General features: G+C 41.5%; 1 protein-coding gene across 2 annotated transcripts in view; it reads right to left on the bottom strand.

The window, feature by feature from the left end:
* Positions 1-26,708, bottom strand: part of ADAMTS14 (ADAM metallopeptidase with thrombospondin type 1 motif 14) — a 278,768-nt gene that overhangs the window by 209,730 nt on the left and 42,330 nt on the right. For both annotated transcript variants that reach the window (XM_040362329.1, XM_040362330.1), the window contains 2 exons: positions 10,933-11,086; positions 1,006-1,202 (listed from right to left, as the gene is read on the bottom strand). In XM_040362329.1, coding sequence (XP_040218263.1) covers positions 1,006-1,202; positions 10,933-11,086 — 351 coding nt within the window. The remainder of the gene's footprint in view (positions 1-1,005; positions 1,203-10,932; positions 11,087-26,708) is intronic.

The raw sequence follows: 26,708 nt of genomic DNA, 5'->3' as shown, positions 1-26,708 counted from the left end.
TAATCCACCCTAATGCAGTATGCAGATTTTTTTCAGGACAGTTGTGCCTTAAATTTGATTACAGATTTGGGTTTTCACTGCATTTTTTAGATTATATATACACACACATACATACAGTATCTCACAAAAGTGAGTACACCCCTCACATTTTTGTAAATATTTTTTCACGTGACAACACTGAAGAAATTACACTTTACTACAATGTAAAGTAGTGAGTGTACAGCTTGTATAACAGTGTAAATGTGCCGTCCCCTCAAAATACCTCAACACACAGCTATTATTGTCTAAACCGCTGGCAACAAAAGTGAGTACACCCCTGAGTGAAAATGTCCAAATTGGGCCCAAAGTGTCAATATTTTGTGTGGCCACCATTATTTTACAGCACTGCCTTACCCCTCTTGGGCATGGAGTTCACCAGAGCTTCACAGGTTGCCAATGTAGTCTTATTCCACTCCTCCATGGTGACATCACAGAGCTGGTGGATGTTAGAGACCTTGCACTCTTCCACCTTTCGTTTGAGGATGCCCCACAGATGCTTAATAGAGTTTAGGTCTGGAGACGTGCTTGGCCAGTCCATCACCTTTACCCTCAGATTCTTTAGCAAGGCAGTGGTCACCTTGGAGGTGTGCCTGGGGTCGTTATCATGTTATAATACTGCCCTGAGGTCCAGTCTCCAAAGGGAGGGGATCATGCTCTGCTTCAGTATGTCACAGTACATGTTGGCATTCATGGTTCCCTCAATGAACTGTAGCTCCCCAGTGCCAGCAGCACTCATGCAGCCCCAGACCATGACACTTCCACCACTATGCTTGACCATGACACTCCCACCACCCCAAACACACCTCCAAGATGACCACTGCCTTGCTAAAGAAGCTGAGGGTAAAAGTGATAGATGGACTGGCCAAGCATGTCTCCAGACCTAAACCCTATTGAGCATCTGTGGGGCATGTACATTACATTACATTTAACCAGACAAATAACAAAACAAAAAATTAAAAACCTCACTATGTTCATAAGGGTGAGGACGTAGTTTTGGACATGTTCCTTTCCATGGAAGCGTACAACAGAGTCATCCACCGCCAGCAACACCTCTATGTTATAGTCATCCTTTTTGGCATGGCGTTTCTTCCGCTCACTTTCCCATATTCTGTCTTGCATCAAATCCACGGTAACAGGGAGAGCACCAACTTCACTCCTTGCAACTGAAAGAATAAGGCACATCATAAGTTCGGATTTCAGAGGAATGATATATTAGAGAAATAATACTCTAATATTTGAGCTAAGCTTAAAAAAGAGCATTTGATTGTGCTACCTACCAACTACCCAGCAGCCTATGTACCATTATCAGGTGACACTACAAAAAAAACGAAGCATGAGAAATATAAGAGTGTAAGACGCTCACATACCAGATGTTGACAAAAGCAGTTCTAGTACCAACAAGCATTTTAGGTATCACAGAAGCTTCCTCAAGGTAGCATGGATGCCTATCAATCTACACCCATCCCTAACACTACAACTTTTAAGGAAGAACACATGGGATCATTTTTGTTGTGTGACATTATGGGGGAGATTTACTAAAACTGGTGCACACAGAATCTGGTGCAGCTCTGCATCGTGACCAATCGGCTTCTAATTTTAAACTTTGAAAATAAAACCTAGAAGCTGATTGGTTACTATGTACAGCTGCACCAGATTATGTGTGCACTAGTTATAGTAAATCTCCCCCTATAAACCTATTTTCAAACTAAATGTGAAAAATCCTCATCAAACCTAAACTGGTAGAATCATAACACAGCAGTTTGTATCATTAAATAAATGTTTTGTGCTTTTTTTTATATTTTTTGGGGAAAAAAACATACCTATTTCAGGCTTTAGTCCCTGTTTAGCAAATGTTGCTGATGGTCCCAAGTGTGTTTTTTGCTCTGGACTGTATGCTTAAAGTGGTTGTAAACCAGTGACCCCAAGTTCCTGCCAGCCTCTGTGTAACAACAATATATACTACACAGTGTGCGTGTTTTAAATGAAATTGGCGGCAAAATACCTTTTTATACATTGCCGGTGTGCATAACCACCCGCCGCTCTTCTTCCCAAATTAAAGGACCACACTAACTTTACTGTCGCACAGAATAGCAGCAGGAGGGGAGGGGTGGGTTTTTATCAGTTCACACACTAGGAAGTGACAAAGAGGGTGGGGGAGAGAGGAGAGTAGCGTGATGACGGAGGCACATAAACTGACCAGGGAGGGTATCATGGATCAGCACCCATAATTACTCTGGTCAGCACACTAAAGGGGACACGGAACAGGTAGAATCAACCAGGTATATAACAACATAGAATGGGACAAATTACACTGTACAATCACTATGCAGTTTAACATGCTTTAAAGAAACAGGATCCTTTTTCTTTTTTTTTTTAGGGTTACAACCTTTTTAAGCAGCTCTGTATGCACCACCAACACCAGTTTAAAACTGGGAGATCTGTTTTGTGTGTAATGAGACTGTAAGTGGAAGGTCATTTAATGTATTTTGTTAATTTATACCCAATAACCATTTAAAAATAAATATGTTTCTGTACATCTGTAAAGTAAATGTTTTAGATGGCTATTTTTTCATTGTGTACAAAATGTATCCAAAAATAATACACTTTTGTTTTACCAACTTTTTATAGCAACATGCAAGAAAAGAAACTCATACTGCAGACTAGACATCTAGGAAAAGCAATTTACATGACAGATTTAAATGACCGTACGCTGAGACTGTGGTTTACCTACTTGGCCCCTCAGACATGTCACACAGTACATACAGACAGCATTTTTTTTTCTTCTTCCTAGAAATCATTTGTACAAGAGGGACTTTCTGGTTGGCATGTGAAGTCTTAGATAACCTAATTTGCGCAGTAAGAAGGATTAGACAGCTTTAATCTAATAGGCTAACATAGGCTATGCTAACAAGCCACTACCAACCTATTTCAGTGAATAAGAATTGATCATTTGCAATTGCATTAGAAAATGAATGCACAATAAACTCTTTTGCTTTGAATTCCTCCACTTTTACTTTTTTTAAGCCTACTTAATACCAAAAATAGCTTTTAGTTATTAAACATATTAACCACTAGCTGACGGCCGTACGACTTTGTACGGCCTCAGCGCGGCTCCCAAACTCTAACAGGCCGTCTTTTTACGGCCTCCCCTTTGCACGTTCCCCGCGCGCGCTCCTGAGCGCGCAGCGGGGAACTGCTGTGCTGGCCGTGTCCCTTGGACACAGCCAGTCACAGATCGCCGTGAACGGCCAATCGGAGCGGCCGTTTCCTAGGCGATCTGTGCGGCCAATGAGAGATGATCTCATATGTTTACATATGAGATCATCTCTCATTCCCGACTCTCGCAGACAGCGGTGCTGTCAGGGGAGAGAGGAGACGGATCTGTGTCTCTTGTACATAGAGACACAGATCGGTCACCCCCCCCCCAGTCACCCCCCTTCCCCCACAGTTAGAACACTAATTAGGATACACATTAGGATTCACCCCCTAGTGTTAACCCCTTCCCTGCCAGTCACATTTATACAGTAATTAGTGCATATTTATAGCACTGATTGCAGTATAAATGTGAATGGCGCCAAAAATGTGTCAAAAGTGTCCGCCATAACGTCGCAGTCCCAATAAAAATCGCAGATCGCCGCCATTACTAGTAAAAAAAAAAAAAAAATAATAATAATTCTGTCCCTTATTTTGTAGGCGCTATAACTTTTGCGCAAACCAGTCGCTTATTGCGATTTTTTTTTTTTTTTTTTTACTAAAAATATGTAGAATACGTATCGGCCTAGACTGAGGATAAAAAAAAAACGTTAAAAAAAATTGAGCTATTTATTATAGCAACAAGTAAAAAAATTTTTTTTTTTTCAAAATTGTCGCTCTATTTTTGTTTATAGCGCAAAAAATAAAAACCGCAGAGGTGATCAAATACCACCAAAAGAAAGCTCTATTTGTGGGGAAAAAAGGACGTTAATTTTGTTTGGGAGCCACGTCGCACGACCGCGCAATTGTCAGTTAAAGCGACGCAGTGCCGAATCGCAAAAAGTCCTCTGGTCAGGAAGGGGTTTAAGTGCCCAGTAAGGAAGTGGTTAAAGCAATGTGAACCAACCAGATTGTAGCTATTATTTTCTACTCCAGATACACATACAAGTTATAACTGGGCTGCCTGACATGATTTTGCAAAGGCTTCAAGATCTTCTTGGGTGTTAAAATGATCATTCTCAGGTCCTCCTGTCTACCATCCTTACCACCCAAACAACATTAGCTGGAAAAAACAACTTTAAGAATTAGGATGTTATAACAAAAATAAAATAACAATTTACTTGGATCCAGCTTTCAATACTCCAGGGAGGCATGGGTGATGTCACTGCTACTTCCTGGGCATGTAAAATCCCATTAGAATTCACTTCTGCAATGAACTGGACACATTCTTGGGGATTTGAAATGCCAATCTTTTTCAGAAAGCAGCAGTGAGACCCAGTGATGTCACCCGTGTCTCCTGAAATGGTCAGAACCCAAGACCGAGGTGTGTACGTTTTAAAACTTTTTTAGTACCATTTTATTTATAAAGTTTATTTGCAGCTATTTGTTATCGGATGGCAGGGTATTGGCTGAAAAGCAAGCCTTCTATTTCTTATGAAAAGGCCACTTTAAAGTAAAACTGTCAGCAATTATAAAATATTAAAGTGGTTGCAAACCCTTAAATTTACCCATCCAGTGAAGTGACTGACCTCAGGTGATAAACAGAGAATAAACAAATGCTCCCCTGTAAGTTGTACCTGTTTATCTGCCTTATTCTCTTATCTATATCTGTTCAAAGTTCTGAATTTATAAAGTTTGTTTAAGCCAGGAGTCTCCAAACTTTCTAAACAAAGGGCCAGTTTACTATATTCTTCAGACTTTAGAGGGGCCGGACTGTGGCCAGTGGGAGTAGAAAATGTTCCAGCATCAGTGGGTGTAAACAATGTGTCATCATTGGGTTTTAGTGGGATGCATAGTAACCCATTGTTGATATCAGTGGGAGGAATAGCACCCCATCATTGGTGTCGGTGTCAGGTATAGTGCCCCACTACTGGTGTCAGTGTGAGGAATGGTTCCCCATTATTGGAGGCAGTTTTGGATGGAAAAGTGCCCCAAGGGACACATCTGGCCCCATGGCTGCAGTTTAAAGACCACTGGTCTAAGCCATCAGAAAACAAAGGGCAGAGAGCTAAAATGACACATTGCAGTGCTCAGTGAGGAGAGTTATGAGAGCTGATTGGAGGAAAGGGACACACCCCTGTCACACAGCACACAGAAGCAGTGTTGAGTCTGTCAATAACATGCTGTGTGCTGTCCTCTTTTTTATCTTGGTGTCACGCAAATAGCAGAACAGAGCAGCAGACAGAAATGACACAGTGCTCTGGGTTGAGACAGAAGCACACTATAGAGGGATATGCTTTGTTCATATGCTTTGTTTTTTATTTTTCATTTCTGAGGTTTACAACCACTTTAAGTGTAGAAGTCCTGCCTAACAAACGCCATAAAATACTTGCTATTAGTAATGTTAGTCACTTCTGTTTGTCTGAAATTAGTACTTTTTGTTAGTGACTTTGACAAGGTAATTCTTGTCAACTGCCATCCCCCTATCCAAAGCAGGTGTCTCAGAGTCCCAGTAATGGTAGTAGTAGTACTCAATAAGAGATGTCAGGCCCATAGTGAAACACCTTTCAAGGAGTCGCATCTAAGGATATTTTTTGGCTAACGGGGTTAAAGTGTATATAAAAGGCAAAACGTTTTCATTCGCTTTGAATAGAGTAGAAAATGTTGTCACATTTTTATTGCTGTCTGTATCCCATCTGTGGAGATTTGCTCCTTTATTTGTTCTTTTGACCACTGCTTCCTGTCACAGAAAACGAGGGGAAATTCAAAATGTTAGAGTTGTTAAAACCTAGTACACATGGGCCCAAAAAAACGTTTTTGGTCCGTGTGTATGGCAGCCGGTGCAACAGGCGAAGGCTCATGACCGAAAAAGGTCTGCCAATGGCTGAGAGTGCTGACCAGATTGTTCTGGCGGGGGGCACGCCCCCTGGCAGAATACAATAGAACAGAAGAGGAGATCAGAACAGAAAAAAAAAATAGTGGTGTGTACTAAGGCTTAAGACTCCCAGCTAGATAACTCTATGGCACAGCCTTTCTCAACCAGGGTTCCGTTGAACCTTAGGGTTCCCCCAGAGGTTGCTAGGGGTTCCTTGAGATGTGAACATTATCTGCCTCTATGTTAGGTAACCACCGACAACAAAGATCTTTTTAGGTATATGTAAGGGGGATTCTTCCCAATGGTCACAAGTGCAAGAAGCATTCTTGCCACTGGCCATCACACCAATGTACTGTGAGCTGTAGATATGGTAATTATTAGCATGGGTTCCTTGAGACTGGAAAGTTATTTCAAGGGTTTCTTCGTGCTAAAACATTTGAGAAAGGCTGCTCTATGGGCTTCAGTTTTTATCCACTTGGCTGACTGTCATTTGTTTCCCAAATACTGACATAGTAAGGCTCAAATTATATTAGTATGTACTTCATGTAAACAGCCTTCTTTTATTAATAAAAATTACGATTAAAAAAAATGCATCTTTTAAATTAATATTAATGTGTCATGGAACTCAGACACTTGGCAGACTATGCAGTTGGAATGACTAATAACCAAACTACCCTGTGTTTAAAATATGCTAATGTTAGATTTCTGTTCAGTACTTTTCCAATGGGCACAAACATATTTAGAAATAATGGTAATAGTTATCTGCAAATAATTTGATAAAGCACTACTTTAACCACTTCAGCCCCAGAAGATTTGGCTGCCCAATGACTGTGCCTTTTTTTTCGATTTGGCACTGCGTTGCTTTAACTGACAATGAATGTCCTTTTTTTCCCCACAAATAGAGCTTTCTTTTGGTGGTATTTGATTATCTCTGCGATTTGATTTTTTTGCGCTACAAACAAAAAAGAGCATCAATTTTGAAAAAAACACAATATTTTGTGCTTTTTGCTATAATAAATACCCCCGTTTTTTCCCCTCAGTTTAGGCCGATATGTATTCTTCTACATATTTTTGGTAAAAAAATAAATAAATAACAATAAGTGTATATTGATTGGTTTGCGCAAAAGTTATAGCGTCTACAAAATATGGGATAGATTTACAGCATTTTTACAAAAAAAAAATATTTTACTAGTAATGTCGGTGATCTGCGATTTTTATCAGGACTGCGACATTATGGCGAACACATCTGACACTTTTGACACATTTTTGGGACCATTGGCATTTATACAGCAATCAGTGCTATAAAAATGCACTGATTACTGTAAGGGGAGGGGTTAACACTAGGGGGCGATCAAGGGCTTAATTGTGTTCCCTAATGTGTGTTTTAACTGAAGGGGGATGGGACTAACTAGAGGAAATTACAGATCGTGGTTCCTAGCTATTAGGAACTCACGATCAGCATTTCCTTAGCTCACAGAACAGAGACGTGTGTTTGTGGAAAAGAGGCCTTTACGGTAGCAAAATCATCTGTCTGGAAGCCACTGGCGGGTAGTGCTGTATATTTTTGGGGGGGGGGCAAACAAGACATCCATTGTCAAAAAAATTAATTACACCCAAGAATCTCCCCCCCACCCCTACATATACACACACACACATTAACCCTCCTGGCGGTAACCCCGAGCGTGACTCGGGGTGGATTTTTTCTGCTGCGCTCGGGGTAAGCTATGCAGAGCCTGCAGCGTGCGCTGGCTTACCCTGTCCTGGATCCAGCGATGTCACCGCGCTGTGTGAGCGAGCGGGACCTCGCTCGATTCAAACAGCGTCCTCCTGTGCCACCGATCTCCGTTCCCTGCGACGTTACGACGCGCGGGAGCGGAGATCGGCGCCAAATTCAAAAACGTAAACAAACATCTTACATACAGTATACTGTAATCTTATAGATTACAGTACTGTATGTAAAAAAAAAACACACCCCCCTTGTCCCTAGTGGTCTGCCCAGTGTCATGCATGTTCTTTTATATAATAAAAACATTTCTTTCTCCCTGCAAACTGTAGATTGTCCATAGCAACCAAAAGTGTCCCTTTATGTCAAAAATGGTTTTAGATCAGCTAGAAAACAGCGATAATAAATTATAATCACTTGCAGAATTGTGCGATAGCGATTTGTGGGGAAATTCGTCATAAAAAAAAAAAAAAAACAATGACAGCGACAATTCTGCAACTGAGAACATTTCAGTGATTTTGAGTTGATTACATTATTGAATAATTTTTATTAGAATTATATTATTATTTGTTATAATTATTTATAATTACTTATTATATTATAATTTATCATTTTGTTTTTAAAAAAATTTCATACCCGGGATGCCTACTAGACTCTTGTTTGGTCAGATTTAAGTGAGTTATTCCTAAGAATTACAGGCCTACAGTATAAAACGCCAAATTTCCTTGCAAATAATTGTACCGCTTTTGGTATGTAATTCCAGACAGAATCATACCGCCAGGGAGGTTAATGTAAACAGGGCACCTATACATGAAAACGTTGATTGCGATACACATGTTACATATCGCCTTGCACACCGAAATGAGAGTAATAATTCTAACACAAGACCTCTTCCGTAACACTAAACAGATACCTATATAGGGGGATTTTGAAGCGCTGCCTATAGAAAATATAGGGTACTGAAGTTTGACGCCATTTCACGGGCGCACAAAAATGTAAGGTTTGGCATGTTGGGTATCTATTTACTCGGTGCAACCTCATTTTTTATATTTTATCAAAAATGTGGCTAATTTATTGCGTTTGTTTTCCCTAAAATTCATGTAAGTGTGTTTTTTTACAGAAATGTTGCGTTTCTTAGACCTTTGAAATACAATCGTGTGACATAAAAAATTTGAACTACCACTATTGGTCGTAACTAAGGGCGCAAGTTGTTTCTGAATACGGAACTTGTGCCCTAAATTACGGCGGCGTAACATATCTGAGATACGTTACGCCGGGCGGATAGATACACCATTGTATCTGAATCCAGCCCATTGTCTATAAATGGAGACGGTTTTGTTCTGTTGTTACTCTTCCTAGAAGTGGGCACCCAGACAAAATTACTCCCAAGGCAGAATGCTTCAATAAAATACATCAAAACTTCATCCCAACAGTAAAATATAGTGGAAGGACCTGAACCACTTGCCATCATCAAGGGGAAAATTTATTCCCAAGTCTACCTACATATCCTACAGAATAATGCCAGTGTGGCTGTCCATCAGCTGAAGTTTAGTATAAGTTGTGCGATGCAGCAGGACAATGACCCTAAACATCGAAGTAAATCTATTACAGAATGGCTTTATAAAAAGAAAATGTGCCTTTTGGGAGTTTTCCCAGTCAGAGCCCAGACCTTAATCCCATAGAGATGCTGCGGTATGACGTCAAAAGAATCGTTCATACCAGACATCCTACAATTGTGTCTGAGCTGAAGCAGTTTTGTAAAGAGGAATGTTCAAAAATTCCTAGTCCATAGTCCAGGAAAAACCTCCTAAGTAATGAACGCCATAGGGTTAGCCTCAGCCACTATTCCCTTGTCCCCACTTCTCCCCGTCTTGCTTATTATTCCTAAAGTGTTACTAAACCCACAACAGTAAAAAGTCTGTATAAGCAGTAAAGCGTTGTGTAAAAAGGCTGTTTGATTGTGTATACACAGATCCTCCCCTCCCTGCACTGTCCCCCTGGACAAGTCTGAATAAGACAGAGCCTTTGGAGTCAAGCTGCACATGCTCAGTTTGGTGTGTATTGCTAGAGAGGTTTTTTTTTTCTTGGGAGGGTGCATGTGATCAGCACAGGGTCAATCAGCACTATTTGTCTTAGATATAAAGTTATTATTACTAAAGTTTTACTAAACCCACAACAGTAAAAAGTCTGTATATGCAGTAAAGCATGCTTGTTATACGCATTGTGGAACTTGTTGTTGGAGGAAAAAGTGGACTTTATAGGCACTAATCGTTGACACAGAATAAATTTTATTGACGCAATCCCAAAAGGGCTATTGAATCAACATTACAATGGATATTTGTAAAATACATTAAAAACAAGAAAATAGTTATCACAAAAAACTTGTTATAATTTCACAAAACAATAATATCAAAACCAATACTGGTCCAATGGAGACATCAACAATTGTTGATGGGTAACGTATGTATTGGTAAATTTCAAATAAGCTCTACATGTTTCACAGTTGAGTGCTTCTTCTGGAGCTATTGATATTTCATCCACGGTAATGGATAGGGTTAAATATGGAGCCCGGTAGGAGGAACTGGTTATGGTAGTAAAGTATCCGTGTTGTCGGACGGTCCTGATGATAGAACAGCTGAGGGATCTATCCAAACAAGCGTCAAAAGATAGATAAGCTGGTCAAATTCTTAGGTCAATGAAGATGTTACAGGCATCAAGCAGCGTGTATAGGTAGGAGGGATAATTATCCCATAAGGTTAGGAAGTAAATTCCAAACGAGTAAGGACCAGGGAATAATCAATGGGCTGCAATGTAAAGTGGCATCATCCGGACCGTTCAACCACCGACCACACCGTTCGCGTTAGGGAGAGGCCCAGAAATGTATTCTGTGTCAACGATTAGTGCCTATAAAGTCCACTTTTTCCTCCAACAACAATTTTCCTATTACAGTTTAGGACGTGGCACTGTACTACTCTAAGACACCCACAGCCCATCATGTGGTTTGTGTACTTTTATCTTTTTGAACATTGTGAAACTTATTAATTTCAAAAATAATTGTTTTCAGCTTCTAGAAAATTACACATCAACAACTGGATACTTGACAAATGACAAATATAGTCCTGTCTGAAAAAAAAACCAACCACATGTTTCACATTTAAGGTACCTTCATTATGCATCTCCCCTTGGGTTCCAGTTTTGTCTTGCAAAGCTGATCTTCTGTAGACCACATGTGCACGGCCATTCTCCTCATCGTTCTGCCGTCCTCGCTCTAAAGGCTCAATAAAGAACTCACTACTGTCTGTCCTAATCAATCCAGCCTGAAACAAATGCATTATGGATGATTACTTTTGCAAAGAAACTGTTAATCAACATACATTATATTGGTAAAATTATCATTTATCTGTCTATATGGACATTTAGAGAGTGTCTTCAATATTCCTCTATCTGTCTATGCAGAAAGGACAAGGCTAAAAAAACAAAAAAAAACACAGGTTAAGCTCAGCATTTTTACAAAGTCTACCCCACATAGTTGTTAAAACATTACAATATCTTGGCTTAAGTACAGCAAAATGATGTTACAAAGCTAAGCACAATACTGTGTAACATTAAGACTGTTTTTGAAAAATAATGTAACAAATTAGGGATATAGTGGCAGAAATCTGTAGTCAAGTGTTTGCATATAATTGCAAATAAAAGCAAAATAAAATATAAAATCTATGAAGCAACTAAAACATTCTCACTCATTTAAATTGTAGAAATGTGTGACAGTATATTGATCAAAAGTAAATTCTATAAGTAAAACCAGAACTTGGAAAATCTCTCCAGTCCTCAGATGTGGACTGTCGAGGATCTTTCAGCTCATTGCTCTAGTTCAGGGGTCTCCAAACTTTCTAAGCAAAGGGCCAGTTTACTGTCCTTCAGAGTTTACGAGGGCCGGACACTGTTGGCATCAGTGGATGAAATAGTGCCCCAAGGGCCGGATAAAAGCACGCAAAGGGCCGCATCTGGCCCCCCGGCCGCAGTTTGAAGACCACTGCTCTAGTTAAATAGTTATTTGCAGACTTTAAAAGGCAAACCTGCTATATGCAACCTGGTTCAGCTTTTCTCAGTGCAACACACCATTCCTTTTTATGGGTTTCCAAAATAGAATGGTGTCACACAAAAAAAAAATGGACATAGACCTAAATGGGAGCCAGAACTTTTGTTGCATTACATTTTTTTGACATGATAGTTGTTTAAATAAGGCATGAAGCAATAGTTAATTTTTCGCTGGAAAGACACAATAATACTTGATTGATTGGAAAAAGGCTTTGCATTACAAATAACAACTTGTTACCACTTGTTTCTTAATCTCTATTCTACACTACCCAGTTATCACTTAGGATGTTTCGCCAGGACATGCTTGAAGAAAATCTCTTTTAATATTATTGCTAGTAGACTAGCAGCTGGATACAATAGTAACCCAACAGCACGTCATTATTGCTCTGGAGAACAGCCCTCTACAGCAGCCAATCTCAACTTTTTTAACATGGAGGAACCAGGGCCGATCCTAGGCAGGGTGCACAGGGTGCTTTGCACCCAGGCGCCTGCAGAGGTGGGAGTGCCGAAGTGGCAGAGTTCTCCCTTCTCTCCTTGTTTGTGTCTATCCAGAACTAGTGTTCTGAGCATAGGGATGTGTATGTCCAGAACTGATGTGTCTCTGACCATCTTCTGTACTATGCCTGTAGTCTCTGACCATCTCCTTTACTATGTCTGCAGTCTCTGATCATCTCCTGTACTATGTCTGCAATCTCTGACCATCTCCTGTATCATGTCTGTAGTATGTCTGGGGGCTCTTTCTAACAGACTCTCGAAGAGAAGCCCTCTCTGTGTCCATCAGAGAGGCCCCCCTCCAGGTCCCAATAAAGTACTCTGCTTCTCTTCCTGTATTTTGTTTATTGTTAAGAGATCATGTAAGGATCCCAGGGTAATGAAGACTTTGTGGGTTAAGTCATTGCCATAGAAACATTTGTAAAGGGAAGGAGTTAGTAAAATGACCACGCCCATGTGGGGGCACCAGAAATATTTCTGCACCCAGGTGCCTGTGACCCTAGGATCGGCCCTGGGAGGAACTCTTGAAATAACTTTTTGGTCTCAGAGAACACCGGCTAATAGTTACTATAGCTACAGTTCATGGTACATTAGTGCGATGGTCAGAGGGAAGAATGCTCCCTTACATTTGTGATCATTGGGAAGACTACCCTCTTACAGATAGCTAAAAAGATCATTGGCTTCAATGGTTACTTATCTGAGAAGCAAAAGTTGCTCCTTGCTCCCCAGCAACATCTGGAGGAACCTTAGGGTTCCATGGAACCCTGATTGAGAATAGCTGTTCTACAGCAATGCCCCAATAGTAAACTATATCAGAATAGCAGGGGGTCCACTGTGCTGTTTTTTGTATATCTGATATCAGGGTTCCACAGTAATTTAGCCAACAAAATGAAATTGTGCAGGCGCTTGGAGATGTCTGCTACTGTGTCCACTGTGAGGTAAATATTAATGAACAATTGACATATAAAGGATGTTGCCTGATGTAACCAATTTTAGGCAACAACCATCATACCTACGAATAGCAGTCATTTATGACCAGTCATTCACTTTGAATCCAGGGATCAGCGGAGTTGGATTTTGTTTTAAGGACAAGACTAAAGCTGGCCATACATGGTTTGAAACTCGGTTCAGCAGGGACTTGTGTACAACCAGCCTGTTGGGCTTTTCGAAAGTGATTAGTGCCGCTCGCTAAAGCCAGCAAAAGTAATCATTGTGTTCTGCTGGCAGGGAAAGCTCCCCTCGTTACTTGCCTGCAGAATACAATAGCACCGCAGGAGGAATTTCCCTATCAACACTGACTGTGTTGGTGGGGTAATCAAGTATTTTCTTTCCTTCTACCCATGGTGTACAAATACTGTAGCTGCTGACATTTAATATAAGAACACTTACCTGTCCAGGGATCCAGCAATGTCAGCTCTGACCATCTTACATAAGGGAAACCAGCATTGAAGCCTTCAGGCTTCACAACCAGTTCACTTCTGCACATGTGAGAGTCGTACTGCGCTTTTTGCCATGGGGATCTGAGCAGTAAGTGGGAGTGGGTTCCTGTCAAAACCAAGTACCTGCTGCCCCCTCCCACCAAAAAATGCCAAATCATTTTTTCAAACAGATTTTTACATCCACACAAGAGAGGTGGTTGCTGAAATCCTCCCTACTGTGCCATTGTATTCTGACGGTGGGACTCCTTTGCTGTTAGAATACACTGATCAGCAGCTGCCACTTGGCGCAAGCTGAAGGCTGACAAAAGTTTTCCAACATTCCTTGTTGGATCAACTTTTTTTTACATGGATCAAAATTCGGCTGGCTCAGCGGGGATTTTGATCCATCTATAGCCAGCTTAACCTAGAGACCTGAAGTGCCACACAACAAGCCATCACAAGTTATTATGCGTTTCAGCGTGCTGCAATGCACATGAATTGCAAGGTGAATTGGGGTGGCATTAGGAATGAATAGCACAGTAGTGTACCACAAGAAAAACATGCAAACAAACAAATGCATTAATGATTACCAAAAAATACAGTTCTCTAAACTATTAACTGAGGAAGAACTAAAGGCTAAATACTTATCTGTCCAACAATTCTTCACCAGCGTCGTCATTTTTTTTCTGTGTACTGGTCTTCTGGCCTCTTTATTGGTGGTGAGGAATGACGTCACTCCTGTACATGCACAGAAACTAGTCATCCTGAATCTCAGAGACCAGTCCACGCATGCGCAGCACAGCTTACAGTAACGATGGAGATAGCGAGCAGCCAGCAGGCAGGTAGGGGCATTTCATTGCAGAAAAGACAGTGTATGTCTCTTGTACAATTAAGGCCTGCCTGCTTGCTGTTTTGTACAGTGAAACTTCAGTTCCACTTTAAAGAATATTAAAATGATCTAAAATGTAATAAATTGCAGCTTGCCATACCCTGGATGCCATGGCTGCATTTGTGTTCTTTATTGGTGATCCAATCAGTAACATACTCCCTGTCCTAGGGTGACAATGTTTATTCAACGTACTGTATCTGGGACCAGTGGGCCAGATTCACAAAAGAGATACGACGGCGTATCTCCTGATACGCCGTCGTATCTCCTGATACACCGTCGTATCTCCTGATACGCCGTCGTATCTCTGAGATACGATTGTCGTATCTATGAGCCTGATTCATAGAATCAGGTTATGCATAGATAGCCCTAAGATCCGACAGGTGTAACTGTGTGCGGGGACAGTGTGCGGGGACCGCCCTGTCATCCGCCAGCTCAGCGGGGATATACGGAGCGATCCCCGCTGAGCAAGCGGAGGTTCACGGGGTGGATCATTACTGATCCGCCCCGTGTGAAAGGGGCCTAAGGGTTACCGTATATATACTTGAGTATAAGCCAAGTTCTTCAGCACATTCTTTTGGTATACATATACTCTTCCTCTACAAGTGTAGAAAGATTGTTGTCCAGGGGACCTACGCTTGGGGAACACCAATTTTTAAAATCCGGCATCCCTTCCATAGACTCCCATGTTAAACAGTAATTTCTCCGGTGATTTTGGGGACCCGGTACCGGCCGGTCGTGGTCCTCTGGCACACGTGTAGCCCCATTTCTCCTCTACAAGTGTGCAAAGTTTGTTGTCTAGGGGGCCTACGGCTGGGGAGCACTGATTTTTAAAAGCCGGCCACCCCTTCCATAGACTCCCATATTAAACGTCAGTCTAGTCATGGACACAGTGAGGCATGGACACAGTGAGGCATGGGCACAGTGAGGCATGCACATGGACACAGTGAGGCATGCACATGGACACAGTGAGGCATGGGCACAGTGAGGCATGCAGATGGACACCCTAGGCTTATACTCGAGTCAATACGTTTTTTGTGGAAAAATTAGGTGCCTCGGCTTATACTCGAGTATATACGGTAAGTTTACAGGTTAGGTTCAGGTTAAGTGTTGGGGGGTTAGGTTTAGGGCTTACATTAGGTTAATGATCATTGGTAAATATTACTTTTTGGCATGCTGGTATTCATAAGAGCATGTTTGCAATATAAAAACCAACAAAAGTGGAAAAATTTAGCATGTGCGCCAATATTATCAATAAAATACTCCAAATCCTGCATTGTCAACTTGTCTCACACACCTTGATAGTAAGGCACCTGTAAAAAGCTTTATTGTGGCATATTACAAAAAAATCTAAACTCCTTGGAGCACAAAATGCACTCTTACATCAGACATCCACTACTGTCAGATGGTGTGCATTAAAATTTGCCTGAAGACCTTTAGTGTTCTAAAATAGCTGTGTTTAGCTAAAAACAGAATGCATCCAAGGCTTGCTTTGTATTTAGTATTATGGCTTTCTTTTGCATACTGTAAAACAAGCATCTGTCTTGAGATGTTTCTTCTAGAACTATTTGGAAGGACTATGTGTATTTTTGACTGTATTGGTTTAACAAGTTGATTGATCCAATGAGGCAAAGAGTGATGTGCAAAGTACAATAACTGGAAGTACAAAAACAGAATCCATTTCTCACTGACCAGTCAGGTTGGACATTATCTCTGCTGTGGGCTAAAGTACCATTGCCCATTATTACCACATTACTGCTTTAACGAATAGTAATCTGCCCACATTTGATTCACTAAGGGTTGGTGAATCTTGTTCAAAGTTTGTCAAACCCAAACTTAGAGGCACATCACCTTGAAGTTGACCGGGGGGGAAACCCGGACATTCTGGCCATTTTTAGGGTAAAATGGCAAACTACTGTCATAAAAGGCATGGGAAACTGGGCACATGTACCAATGTAAACTGGGGACATGTACCAACACAGGCATTTTCAAGTAAGTTTAGCAGCGGCACATACTTTTTAATCAATTAGTAATAGACCAGCTTTGACTGACAAACAGAAATTGACCAGTAATTCGCCATGACTGTCTCTATTCTCACTAATGCAAACCTGTTTGCCACTGGCCAATGTATATCAAGCTCCCATGAAGAATTAAGAGACTGCAGATGATATAGCACTGTAAACTTGGCTAAAAGGAGGGCAAATTTAATGAGGTAGAATTGGCCAAAATGTACTAGTGGAAAAGGGTTCAGGCAGGTGTTTTACTACAATTAATAAAAGACTGTAAATAGTATAGCAGTGTAAAATTGTTCAGCATCAGGGCAATTTTAAACAGCAATGCTAAGCCCAAATGTACTGTAGACAAAGCACACAGGCTGAGGTTTCCTTCAAGAATTAATATACTATACATATTAGAGTATAATAGCAGTGTAAAATTGGCCAGCATCAGGATAACAAACACAAATGTATCAAAGACTAGGAGTACGGGCTGAGGTTTTACTACAAGCATTCGGAGATAGCAGACTATATAGTAGTGTAAAATTGTTACAATTTTTGCTAGTGTCCTGATATGGAGAGACAGGGCACAAAAACACTTAAAATTGTGCAAATATTGTGCTTTGACGCTGTCCCTCATATTGACTAAGTTCAGGCTATCACATGCTACAGTATATGTCAGATATTATTTTTTTGTATATTCACCTCTCTCTGAGCTAATTAATTCGACATCACCAATGAAGACCCTACTACTACCATGGCATGTACACCAATGTATTAAAGTGGTTGTAAAGGTTTGTTTTTTTATTTTCTAAATAGGTTCCTTTAAGCTAGTGCATTGTTGGTTCACTAACCTTTTCCTTCGACTTCCCTTCTAAATGTTTTCTTTTCTTTGTTTTCTTTGTCTGAATTTCTCACTTCCTGTTCCTCCTCAGTAAGCTGTTCTGGCTGACTAAACCCCAGCCAGAATGGCTCGGATGATGGGGGCAAGCTTACCGAGGAGAAACAGGAAGTGAGAAATTCAGACAAAAGAAAAAAAAAACATTTAGAAGGGAAATCAAAGGAAACGGTAAGTGAACCAACAATACACTAGCTTAAAGGAACCTATTTAGAAAATAAAAAACAAACCTTTATATTCCTCCTGAAGAAGTGTAGATTTTGCGGCCAGAGCCATGGTACACAGGGTTCACACCAGGGATGGACTGGCCATTGGGACTACAGGGAGTTTCCCGGTGGGCCGATAGCTCAGTGGGCCGGCTTCAGTGACCGCCGCCCCCCCTCTGCTTCTCTGTCTTTCCCTTCCCGTAGCGCTCACCTCCTCTCCCTCCCTGCAGCGCTCACCTGGGGGGAACAGAGAAGCAGGGGGAGGAGCATGGTGGAGGGGACAGACAGCTAACTCAACAGCTATGGCCTGGAAGTTTTTCACTTCTACCTAATCTTGTCCCATAAGGGGGGGCACTGAACTGATACTTTGCCCCGGGTGAAATAATGTCTAGCTTCCCCACTGGTACTGCCTATAAGAGTACCAGTACCAGCCGTTCTACTCTAATAAAGCAGAATGGCTAGTGAAGGTGAAAGAGGGGGCTTGGGTGGCAGGGGGGGGGTGCTGGAGTTGTCCGGCCGCCATGAGAGAGACCTGTCAAAGTGGGCCAGTCTGGATGAAGTCCAGGGCCAAATTTTTGTCCCAGTCCAGCCCTGGTTCACACAGTATCTAGTTGCATGTAAGGTGACATAAAAACAGGGCTCTGTGTAGGTTTGGAATGTTCTCAGATGAAAAAGCACAAATGTCTAACTTTAGGTCTTAGGTAACCTATTCTTGCTTCATAGTGTCATGAGGCTCACGTGAGAGTGATTATACTTCATAGTCTAAGGACTTGACCACATTCAGTTTCTAGGTAATCAGATGTTCTATCCTCTCCTATAAATAATACAATAGATCTTTTTTTCCCCTTCCAATTGTTACCAGTTTTCTTCACATGGGGTACAGAAGATAAGAAAGATACAAATCTGTAAACTATTATGGTATGGTAGAAGGACCTCCTGTATCTGCCATGTTTATCATTATTTAGCATTAACATACTTTTGAAACACAAATACTCAGAGCAGCTACTTAAAAATAACTTCACAGTGGTAAGCTTCTCCCAATCACTCCTCCTCCAAATGTATTACTTTATTCAAGTCAAGCATTGCAAAACCAAAATTTCATGCATGGAAAAAAAAAAAAGAAAACTGGACAAATGCAGGGAAGGCGGGGAACTGTTTCAATATGTGCTTTATATATGGTCAGTTAGCAAGTCTATGTTTTGCAAGGGAGGTTATATCTACAAACTACATTCAGATATGCTCATTGACCATTTAGCTATTTGGTCAGCTTGTTGCCGAAACCCTCATATGCTGCTTCCCAACATTTCTAAAGGCAAACTACCTGACAAAAACCTCAATGGACAAGGAGGCTCATCAGAATATATCAGAAGCCAGGATGATCACTGGTAGGAGGGAGCATGGATTCCACCTTTTCCGTTACCAATCTCCTGATTCAAGATGCCTTTCACAACTGCGGGTCTTTCAGGGCTGGTAATATGGCTGCAGTGAGTTAACGTGCAGCATGTTTTCCTATGCAACCTCCCAACGGAGACTGAGGCCTCGTACACACGACCGGTTTCCTCGGCAGAATCCATCAAGAAACTTGCTGGGAGATATTTTTTTGCCGAGGAAACCGGTCGTGTGTACATTTTCGTTGAGGAAACTGTTGAGAAACTCGACGAGTCAAAAAGAGAGCAAGTTCTCTATTTCCTCTATGGAAATGGCGAAACTTGCCTTGTCGAGTTCCTCGACAGCCTAAATAGGAACTTGACGAGGAAAACAATGTGTTTCGCCCGTCGAGTTCCTCGGTCGTGTGTACGAGGCTACACACAGGGCAGCAGGCAGTCTGACAGATGTTCTATAACCTAGTCAAAATTTATAAGAACAAAAAAAGGCTCTTTCAAGAACATTTAATATAACACAAAAACTGTGTAGACATTAGGGTTAATTTACTAGTGGCTGTTTACTTTGCAAAGTGAACATTTATAAATAGGGTAAATGTGTGTTCACTTGAAATACCCAATCATGCACTAGCAAAAATCCTGTTATTTTTAATTCCCTGGACAATAAGGCCCAGATTCACAGACAGCTTATGACGGTGTATCTATTGTTACGCCGCCTAAGTTCTAGGATGCGCCGTCGTATCTATGAGCCGTATTCAGGAAACAAGATACGTCTGAATTTTGGCTTAATACGACCAACGTAAGTCTCCTACGCCGTCGTATCTTGGGTGCATATTTACGCTGGCCGCTAGGGGCGCTTCCATTGATTTACGCGTCGAATATGTAAATGAGCAGGATACGCCGATTCACGTACGTACTTACGCCCGTCGCAGTAATCTACGCCGTTTACGTAAGGCGTACGTCCGGCATAAGTTTACCCCTCATAAAGCAGGGGTAAGTCATGTTAAGGTATGGACGTCGGAAACGTCGGAACAGCCATCGTATTTTACGTTGTTTACGTAAGTCGTACGTGAATGGGGCTGGGCGTAAGTTACGTTCACGTTATACGCATTGAGCCGTCGTATCTTAGGGAGTATATGCAACGTGATTCTGAGCATGTGCGCGCATACGCTGTTCGTACGGCCATGCATTTACATGGGGTCACGACTCATTTTAATACAACACGCCCACTACCTGCCTACTTTGAATTAGGCGGGCTTACGCCGGCCTATTTACGTTACGCTGGCGTAAATATGGGAGCAAGTGCTTTGTGAATACTCAGCTTGCCTCTCAATGTTACGTCGGCGTAGCGCATATGAGATGCGCTACGCCGGCACAAAGATAGGACAATGTACCTGAATCTGGCCCATAGTATTTAAAGTAAACACAGGTATACTTTAGCAATGGAGGAGCGGTTTATACATTTATTATGTTTGCCAATTGGCCTATTTAACCAAGGGGTAGAATGGCAGGAGGTTTAATCTCTAAAAAAGGGTGTTCTGCCCTCAAAACAGCTTGTCTGTCTGTTATCAAGTGAGGTCCAGGCCACACAAAGCACTCACACCATTTTTCGTTTTCAGATCTCCGTACTTTTGTGAGTATGTTTTTGGCTTTTATATTTTATTAATTGTTTTAAAGATATTAAATAAGGTTGTATGCTCTATTTTTTGTTTTTCACCTTATATAACAACCTTAATTTGCAAGATTAGTATTATTTTTAAACAGCTTCTATTCTTTTAGTAAATCAACCTCACTGTGTTTACACATATGTTTAGGAAACCACAGCGATTTCCAGCCTATAAAGTTGGGCATGTTTAAGACAAAGTAGGATTCACATTAAATGCAAAAAACATAAAATATATGGATTTGACAATGTTCCATTGAAGGATTTGCCTATTCCATTTCATCACCACTTAAAAATGTGATGAAAATGTATTTCCAAAAACAGGCACAGAACTACAGTATTAGGCCGCGTACACACGATCGGTTAAACCGAGGAGAACGGTCTTATGGACCGTTTTCATTGGTCCAAATTGATCGTGTGTAGGCCCCATCGGTTAGTTATCCATCGGTTAAAAAAAAGCCAACTTGTTTTAAATTTAACCAATGGATTCCTAACCAATAGAAAAAAAACGATTAGTAGGCAGACCATCGGTTAAAAATTCATGCATGCTCAGACTAAATTATGGGACAGGAGCGCTTGTTTTGGTAAAACTAGTGTTCGTTATGGAGATAGCACATTCATCACGCTGTAACAGACAGAAAAGCGCGAAACGTCTTTTACTAACACAAAATCAGCTAAAGCAGCCCCAAGGGTGGCGCCATTGGATTTGAACTTCCCCTTTATAGTGCCGGCGTACGTGGTTTACGTGTCCGCGTTCTGACACGATCGTTTTTTTAACCGATGGTGTGTAGGCACGACTGACCATCAGTCAGCTTCATCAGGTTAGGTTAGTCAGGTTAACCGATGAAAACGGTCCATCAGACCGTTCTCATCGGATGGACCGATCGTGTGTACACGGCATTAGGCAACATTTTACTAAGCTGAAATATCTCCCTAGACTATATAAAAATAAAACCAGGTGGCATACTTATTTATTGGGCACAGGTCAAGTCTGGCAATTTAATATCTCTAGGATTTAAAAAAAGTGTTGCTAAGAACAGTATCTTCAAATCATGGAATATAGAGAAAACAATACAAAGGTATTTCATACAAGTATTGGCTAAGAGGTCAGCTTAAAAGTAAGGTCTCATTCACACAGGCATACTTAAGCAGACATATGTACAAAGGGATGTACAGCCCCCATGGGATGCACAGGTTTTCCGTGTATTTGCATGCAGGCAGTCCCATTCTTATCTATTGTGACGGAGCAGCTGCATAAGAGCAGATGCTGGTCCCAATTTGATAGCCATGTGGATATGGGTGCATGTCTTCAAATGTATAATATCTGTGTTTGGGGACACACACCCACACCTGCATGGCTGTCAAATTGGGAGCAGATATGAAACCCAAAACATATTTCTTTGCACCGATACACCACATTTATGTATGCCTGTGTGATTAAGGCCTTAATAAAGTATGGCAGTGAAAAAAGGAATGAAATATTTTATTGAGATGGCATTACAAGCAACGAGTATACATCAATTCAAAGGAATCAGTGACATCTATGAAAAGCTGATATATCCATTCATAGACTGCATCAAAAGAGCAAAATTGTCCTAAGCTGGCTGTGGTGCTTTGTATATGCATTTCTAGGCCTCCATTTACATCCGCTGTGAATGCATGGTGTGTTATAAATTAATTATTCACACTTGTATGTTTTTGTGCAGCAAAACAAATGCATGTTGCTGCATGAATCAAGTAGAAATCCCATTCTTTCCAATATATCTGGTTCACATTTATGCACTGACGTTTAAAGTAGTTCTAAACGCTCAAGGTTTTTCACCTGAATTCTATGTATAAAAGGTAAAAAACCTTCTGTCTGCAGCCCTATTACTTAGGCCCCTTTCACACTGGGGCGGGAGGCGCGGTGGCGATATAGCGCCGCTAAAAATAGTGGCGCTATACCGTCGGATTTGCTGCGGTATTAACCCCCGCTAGCGGCTGATAAAGGGTTAATACCGGCCGCAATGCGCCTCTACAGTATTGCCGGTATTGCCGCGGTTTCCCATTGTTTTAAAGTATACCGCTCCTCTCACCGCTCCAAAGATGCTGCTGGCAGGAGATTTTTTTCTCTCCCGCCAGCGCATCACATTGAGTATGCAGTGCAGGAGTTTTTCAGGCGGTATAGCAGCGCTATTTTTAGCGCTGTACCGCCTAAAAAACTCCTCAGTGTCAAAGGGGTCTTACTTGAGAACTATCTCAATCCAACGGTCTGCATGAGAGCCTCAGCTCTCCGAGGACTCTCACTCCTTGGCTTCTGCTGTTGTCACTCACAGCCAATGGGCCATTTACGAGAGGGAGGGGGCGGGTCAAGCTCCGGCTCTGTGTTACTGCACAGGAGCGAGCCTGCTTGGGTGACCCCAAACCAAGCAGCTCGGCAGGGGCCAGGAGCGTCGGCGGGGGACCCGAGAAGAGGAGGATCTGGGCTGCTCTGTGCAAAACCATTGCACAGAGCAGGTAAGTATAACATGTTTATTATAAAAAAAAAAAAAAACAAGACTTTAATATTACTTTAATGTGAAGGGGGAACTCTATGGATGTATTTACCCTTATGCATGTGTGACTCCACACACACTGCAACAAGCTGGGGACAGTGTGAACCAAGCCTTGACCAGAGTAGTTCAGAGGTCACATAAATACAGGACACCTCATTAAACCACCCTTCCAAAAGAATGACACTACTCATATTGTCCAAATTTGCCTTTTATTAAACATAAACTTTAAATAACAAAATCATAACAATACAGGTAAAAATTTTCTTGATGGCACCATTTGGCTAAGTTATGTCCCCAGCCGCCAAACACCTCCTTGGGGGACTAGCTGACCTCAGACAACTACTAATCTAACCACTACTGGGTCACTCTGAACAAAACCAGACTAATTAGAGGACACCATACCTATGATGGGTCCCACTGTTTTACCAAGAAATGGGTCACAAACTGCTGAACAACCACAAAACAAATACATAATCCTATAATAAGAACAATTAGGGCAGGGAAATTCATCCAACGACTTAGGCCCCTTTCACACTGGGGCAGTATGTGCGGTGGCGGTATAGCCATTTATAGCAGCACAATACAGTCGGAATTGCGGCAGCATTCGTCCCTTAGCGGTATTAAACCCTGCTAGCGGCCAAAAAAGGGTTAATGCCGCCCACAATGCGCCTCTGCAGAGGCGCAATGCGGGCGGTATTAGCACGGGCTTTCACATTGAGAATGCTGGGGCAGGAGTATTTCAGGCGTTATTAATGCGCTATGTTTAGTGCGAAAACGCCTGAAATACTCCTCAGTGTCAAAGGGGCCTTAGGATCGCCAAACTTGAAGAGGATTGCTGACTATTGCAGCAAACAGCCTGCCTGAATACTAGACTCTAAATCTATTTAAACAAACAAAAAAGTGCACATGTCCTTTAAATCTCATGAGTATATGTCAAGATTAGCTAAATAAAATGATGCCAACAATACTTACAATACTTATTTAATATACAAATAATAATATCAAGTACAAATAAAAAATGCACCTATCTCTTTAAGAAATCTACCTATAATTATACTGACGCCAACCAGTATAATACCCTATATGTGATCAAATAAATATACAGCACATATCACAAAAAGTCCTACATGTATAAAAAAAAATGTCCAAATCCACATAATTATAATTCCAAGTAGTCAAATGTGTTCAGTGCTGGACACAGACAAATCAGTACTGGTGTGCTCAAAGTGCTATCTCCACAGATATTTAAGCCTCTTACTGGACTGGGTTGATCTCAGGTTTTAAATATCAAACACACTCTTCTATAAAGAGAGAACCGATGCGCTCACCACTGTGACCCCGCCAGTAGATTCCAGCACTGGTGTCCCCATGAATGGAACATAGAAACAGCTTAATCCTATTAGCCAATTCCATCTGGCTTAGGTCAGGCAGTACCCGAATGCGGTGTCCTACTATACGGGGAGTCTCCGGACAAAGTTCTGTAAGGCAGCCCCGAGGGGAAGGGGGGTTCCAGCTGTGAGTCGGTGTAGCAGGGGGTGGAGGGGAGACCTGTCAGAGAATCTACACCACTCCTCCCCACCAAATACCCTCCCTTGCTCCTCCCAATCACCTTGTCTGCTCAACACAATCAAGTAAGCATCAACACTTTCCACACAACTTTAAACGAGTTAACCCCCTGCTGTCAGGTTCCCCGTCCACCCTGTCATGTATGACCTATGCTTATTCACTTCTTTCATAGCTCTCAGCATACCTTACGTGCTGCTTCTGAGATGGTTTCCAGAGCTTAGTGGTAATTATGGACTCACACTGTTCCATGTGTATACAGAGCGCACAGTAAAGCAGTTAAGTAGGTGCAAATGGGCCGATATAGTTTCTCTTTGCCTTTCATGTAAAACTGAAGTGCATTGGTTTGAACCAGTCGCATAGAAAATTAAATAGATTTCTACTTTACTGAATTTTGCTACATCAAAATGGATACGTGTGCATAGGCCCTTAGCCTCAATCAAGACTTTTTCTGTTATCTTCTAGGTCAGACCGTACTGCAATCTTTACCACACAACCTTACAAACCTATAAGTCAGGTTGGTGCCACCCATTCTTTCGGAGCTGATTTGCATAAAAAAAAAAAAAAGAACTGAAATGTCTTTGTCTTTACCAAACACTAGAAAGTGCAAGTTCTAAATACACTTGGGGTACGTATATTTCTAAAACAAATACACGATTCACACAAATTTCATTCATGACTCATGCCTCGTACACACGACTCTGTTTCCCGGGGGTAAAAAGCCCGCCGGGAAAACCGAGAACCTGCTCAGTAACTTTTTCCCTCTCCACACGGCTGGGTTTCCCGACAGGAAAACTGCTATTAGATCTTTGGTCGGGAATCCCGGCAGTATGTATGCTTCATCGCAGTGTTTCCCATAGGGTTAAAAACAGCTGGGTTTTCCCGGCCAAAAGCTCTCATGGCAGTTTTCCCGACAGGAAAATCGTTCATGTGTACAAGGCATTACACATTTTTCCGCTTGAACCCAGTTAAAAAGTGTGGTAATCTTGGGTAAAAGCTGTGTCAATCTTGGATGAAAATATTTATATAGACCCCCTTTAAAGTCATCTCTGCCAGACTAATATTTCCATAATTTTAACTACAATGTCAAATATTTTCAATAATGGTTCTACATTACAGAGCCATAGATATTTTGCTTTCCTGGTTGAAGCTCTGCCTTGAGTACCCAGAGGAGTATAAATTGAAGTCACATTCTCTGGCAAATAATTGTGGGTGTGAATTGCACTGTGGGTTGGGGTGGGGGAATAAAATTTGAGCCTACTCACTGTGCACTCACTGTAACAAATAAATATAGTACCCACAATGTATGCTTTAAAGACAAGTGAGATTCTCACATATACAGACAGTGCATACACTTTTCTTCTATGCAATTACTTCGGGAAGAACTTCAATAACCTACCGATTGTTGCGTAACCAACAACTGTTGTATAATATATATATATATATAATATCATATAATCATATGCTAAAACAAGGTACAATAAAACCAATTCTAAAAAAACTACCCTCGACCCCAAAGACCCAAACAACCGGAGGCCCATAACAGCTCTAAATGTCTTCTCCAAGGTAATGGAGAAAGTAGTTGTACAACAGCTGCAACTGCATTTAGACACCCATAAATTACTCGATCCGTTTCAATCAGGCTTCCGTCCGGGTCACGGAACAGAAACGGCGCTGCTTAAAATATGGGATGACGCTCTAGAGGCCGCAGACGAAGGAGAATCTTGTCTCCTGATACTGCTGGACCTAAGCGCGGCTTTTGACACTGTAGACCACGGACTACTACTGGCTAGGCTAGCTGAAGT

The sequence above is a fragment of the Rana temporaria genome, chromosome 8, assembly GCF_905171775.1.
Source record: "Rana temporaria chromosome 8, aRanTem1.1, whole genome shotgun sequence".
In the NCBI taxonomy this organism is placed as follows: Eukaryota; Metazoa; Chordata; class Amphibia; order Anura; family Ranidae; genus Rana; species Rana temporaria.
Note: the sequence above shows the minus strand (reverse complement) of the source record. Positions and strands in the feature narration are given on the sequence as shown.